Source organism: Acinonyx jubatus, chromosome B2 (assembly GCF_027475565.1).
Source record: "Acinonyx jubatus isolate Ajub_Pintada_27869175 chromosome B2, VMU_Ajub_asm_v1.0, whole genome shotgun sequence".
NCBI lineage: Eukaryota > Metazoa > Chordata > Mammalia > Carnivora > Felidae > Acinonyx > Acinonyx jubatus.
Genome location: NC_069385.1, coordinates 149,254,389 through 149,258,321, shown reverse-complemented (window position 1 = coordinate 149,258,321; position 3,933 = coordinate 149,254,389). Strand labels below are relative to the sequence as shown.

The following is a 3,933-nucleotide window of genomic DNA, read 5'->3' as shown; positions in this document are numbered from 1 at the left end:
TCCACTCCAGCTGCCTTGGGCCCAGCTTCCTCAGTACCAGCCAGGTGCAGGTGGACCGTGTCACCTCTGTGTTCCCTCCTGCCTACAGGACAAAGCCCCAGCTCTCCTCACAACAGGACAGGACCCCCATGCTCTGGTCTGGGCCCACATCTGCATCCCTACCTTCCACACTCTTTGCCTCAATCCTAACGCTTCTTCAGAAGTGAATTTCTTTTAATTGCCCTTGGTTGCTTTCTCCCTGACACCCTCTTCCCCTCCTCACACTGTGTGCTGTTTCTTGCCTCAGTTTCTACTCTTCATTTTCCTTTTACCTGAAATGCCCTCACTCCACACCTTCCTTTCTCCTTAGCAATCCCATCAGTCCAGGGTTATTTCCACCCAGGAGGGTTTCTTGCAGGTTGGATTCATGAGCTCTCTTTTAGCGTATTGCGATTATTTGTTGATGTGTCCATTTTCTCCACAAGATGGTAAGCTGTTGAGTGTATGGAATGGTTTTATTTGACCTAGAATCTTCATCACCTGTTGCCTGACCAGCTCTTCCCTGTACTTCAAGACTGAGCCTACAACCACCTTCCCTGGCTGGACTGTCATGCCCCCTCCACTCCCTCTGCATTTGGTCCCTCTGTTCCCACATTTATCACATTTCCCCTATAAAATCTTGAATGGCTTGATGAAACCTGGATCTAAAGAAGATTGTTTCGATACATGAGAGGGGACAAGGAGTCCACACAGTTGTAACTGCTAAGATCACACAGAGGTGACTGCTAAGAGAGTCATGAAGAGGCTGTGAAGTTGGTGTGTGGGGAGGAGGGAATGTGTAAGAACTTTCCAAGGAACAACCAGTGGGATTTTACTGACTGGAGGTTGGGAATGGGAGAGGGCATTCAGCTGAAATGGCAATGATATGGTAAGCTTGGGATCAAAGCAGAATTTCACACTACCTGCCCAGTTGGTTGTGGCTGGGAAAGATATGAGGATTTGTGTTTGATCCTGCTGATTTTGAGCTGAGGGTAGGGAGTGTCTCGCAGGCATTTGGAGGGTATTAGTCTGCTGTTCAGGAGGACGACTGTGTGGCTGGCTCTACACATGAGGCTGGTGGATTCATTGTGTCACAGAAACACTGGGTTGAATTAATAGGGTAAAGGGTCCTGAAGACTACGCTTGTGTTTGGACGAACTCTCCTGAGCCATGAAGAACATACACAGTTAAGGACGGTCGGGGGAACAGAGTTGCAGGAGGAAGCCACTATAGGGGGACAGATCAGGATGTGCAAGGGACATTTGTGCGGGAGACTCACCCTCATCTTTTTGCTTTAGCCTTCCTTGTCTTGGAGTTGGTGTTGGAGACGGAGATGCCCTAAAATCTCTCCCTTAATCTCTGTCAGGCAGGAACTTGGACGATCCCCATGGAAACGGTTGCTCTAGAAAACCAAACTATCATTGAATTTGTCCTCCTTGGTTTCCATGATGTAGCTGAGCTGCGTCTCATTTTCTTTGTTGTGCCCACCATTGTCTACATGTCCATCGTCATGGGGAATGTGCTGATCGTCGTGGCGGTGGTTAGCTCACGGAGGCTCCACACACCCATGTATTTCTTCCTGGCTAACCTGTCCTTCCTGGGATCCTCTACACCTCCACAGTGGTGCCCAAAATGCTAGAGGGCTTCTTGCAGGAAGCGGCCATCTCTGTGGCTGGTTGCTTGCTGCAGTTCTTATCTTCGGTTCTCTAGCCACGGCTGAGTGCTTCATGCTGGCTGTCATGGCCTATGATCGCTACCTGGCAATCTGCTATCCACTCCGCTACCCACTCCTGATGGGACCCAGGGGGTGCTTGGGGCTGGTGGTCATAGCTTGGCTCTCTGGCTTCATGGTAGATGGGCTGGTTGTGGCCCTAATGGGCCAGCTGAGGTTCTGTGGCCCCAACCACATTGACCACTTTTACTGTGACTTCATGCCCTTGATGGGCCTGGCCTGCTCGGATCCCAGTGTGGCCCAGATGACAACATTCATTCTGTCTGTGGTCTGCCTCACTGTCCCCTTCGGGCTGATTCTGACATCTTATGCCCGGATCGTGGTAACTGTGCTCAAAGTCCCTGCTGGGGCCCAGAGGCTAAAGGTTTTCTCCACCTGCTCCTCCCACCTGGTGGTGGTGTCCACCTTCTATGGAACTCTCATGGTCTTGTACATTGCACCCTCTGCTGTCCATTCCCAACTTGTCTCCAAGGTCTTCGCCCTGCTCTACACTGTGGTCACCCCTCTTCTCAATCCTGTGATCTACACCCTGAGGAACAAGGAGGTTCATCATGCATTGCGGAGACTTCTGTACATTAAGCTCACCAAAACACTCAGTTGAGGGAGAATGGTGGTGAGGATTTTATTTGGATTTTGCATGTCTCCATTGGGGTGTCCTTCAGGACTGGTTGGGGAAGAAGAACTTTGTTCTATTTTGACCTTTCTCTCTGTAAAACATTCTGTAGTTACTCTAAAAATGAGCACCAATTTCAAGTGTTAACTTAAAATTTACATTTATCTTTTATTATTCTTTTTAAAATAGGCTATGAGTATTTGATATAGAAAGTAGATACACAGAAACAGAAACAGAAAGCAAAAATATTGGCTACTTGTAATAGGTGTGTACGTATGTGTGTGTGTGCATGTGTGTATACACACACATATGTATAAAACAACTTGGATTGTGAAACTGTAATCTGGTTTTTCACTAGACACTATGTCTTAAACATCTTTCTTTTTCAACGAGTATGGAGTTATTCATTCTTCTGGGCTTTTAGGATGGGTAAACATGGCTTGTTTAATCTTCGCTTATGGGATTTTTTAGTTGTATGCAATTCTTTCACCATGCAAACATAGTTTACATCCAGATTTTCCTATAATAAATCCTTAGGACTTAAACTGCCCAGTCTAAGGGTATACAATATTTTTTAACATTTAAAGGTGAATGCATTTGCTTTTTTTAAAGTTTTTTTATTGTAGAAAATTTTAAATATATAAGAAAGTAGTGAGAAAATTCTAATAACCCCATGTAGCCATCATCCAGCTTCATTATCTACATTTGTCAACCCTATTTCAATGACTCCTTTTTGGAGTCAATGGCTCTTTTTTTTCTGCAGGATTTTCGAACGACTTTCAGTTGTGTGCATTGTATAATTACATATTCCACATACAAATATTCTGTGTGCTCTTTGGTAAAGGCATTTTTAAATTGTCTTAACTTCAATTACATATAGTTACCATACCATGTAATATTAGTTTTAGGAGTACACTAAAGTGATTCAGTACTTCCATATAACACCCAGTGCTCATCACAACATGTGCACTCCTTGATACCCATCACCTGCTTCCCCCATCCCACCACCCACTTCCTTTCTGGTGACCATCAGTTTGTTTTCTGTAGTTGAGCATCTGTTTCATGGTTTGCCTCTCTCTTTTTCCTGGTGCTCATTTGTTTTGTTTCTTAAATTCCACATATGGGTGAAATCATAGGGTATTTGTCTTTCTCTGACTGACTTATTTTGCTTAGCATTACACTCTCTAGTTTCATCCTTGTCATTACAAATGGAAAAATTTCGTACTTTTTATGGTGGAGTAATATTCCATTGTGTATGTATACCACATCTTCTTTATCCATTAATCAGTTGATGGACACTTGGGCTGCTTCCATAATTTGGCTATTATAAACAATGCTGCAATAAAAATAGGGGTGTATGTATTCTTTGAATTAGTGCTTTCACATTCTTTTGGTAAATACATAGTAGTGCAATTGCTGGGTCATAGGGTAGTTCTATTTTTAACTTTTTGGGGAACCTCCATACTGTTTCCCACAGTGGCTTCGCCAGTTTGCATTCCTGCCAGTAGTGTAAGAGAGTTCCCCTTTCTCCATGTCCTCACCAACATCTGTTATTTCCTGAGTTGTTCAT

At 44.3% G+C, this 3,933-nt stretch overlaps 1 protein-coding gene across 1 annotated transcript; it reads left to right on the top strand.

Moving 5' to 3' along the window:
• The first annotated feature begins 774 nt into the window (after positions 1-774).
• On the top strand, positions 775-2,624 carry LOC106984034 (olfactory receptor 11A1). The gene is given in 3 exon segments (XM_015082233.3): positions 775-1,616; positions 1,619-1,708; positions 1,711-2,624. Coding segments are annotated over 3 exon segments (942 nt in total). The 5' UTR covers positions 775-1,405; the 3' UTR covers positions 2,352-2,624.
• Positions 2,625-3,933: the final 1,309 nt, after the last annotated feature.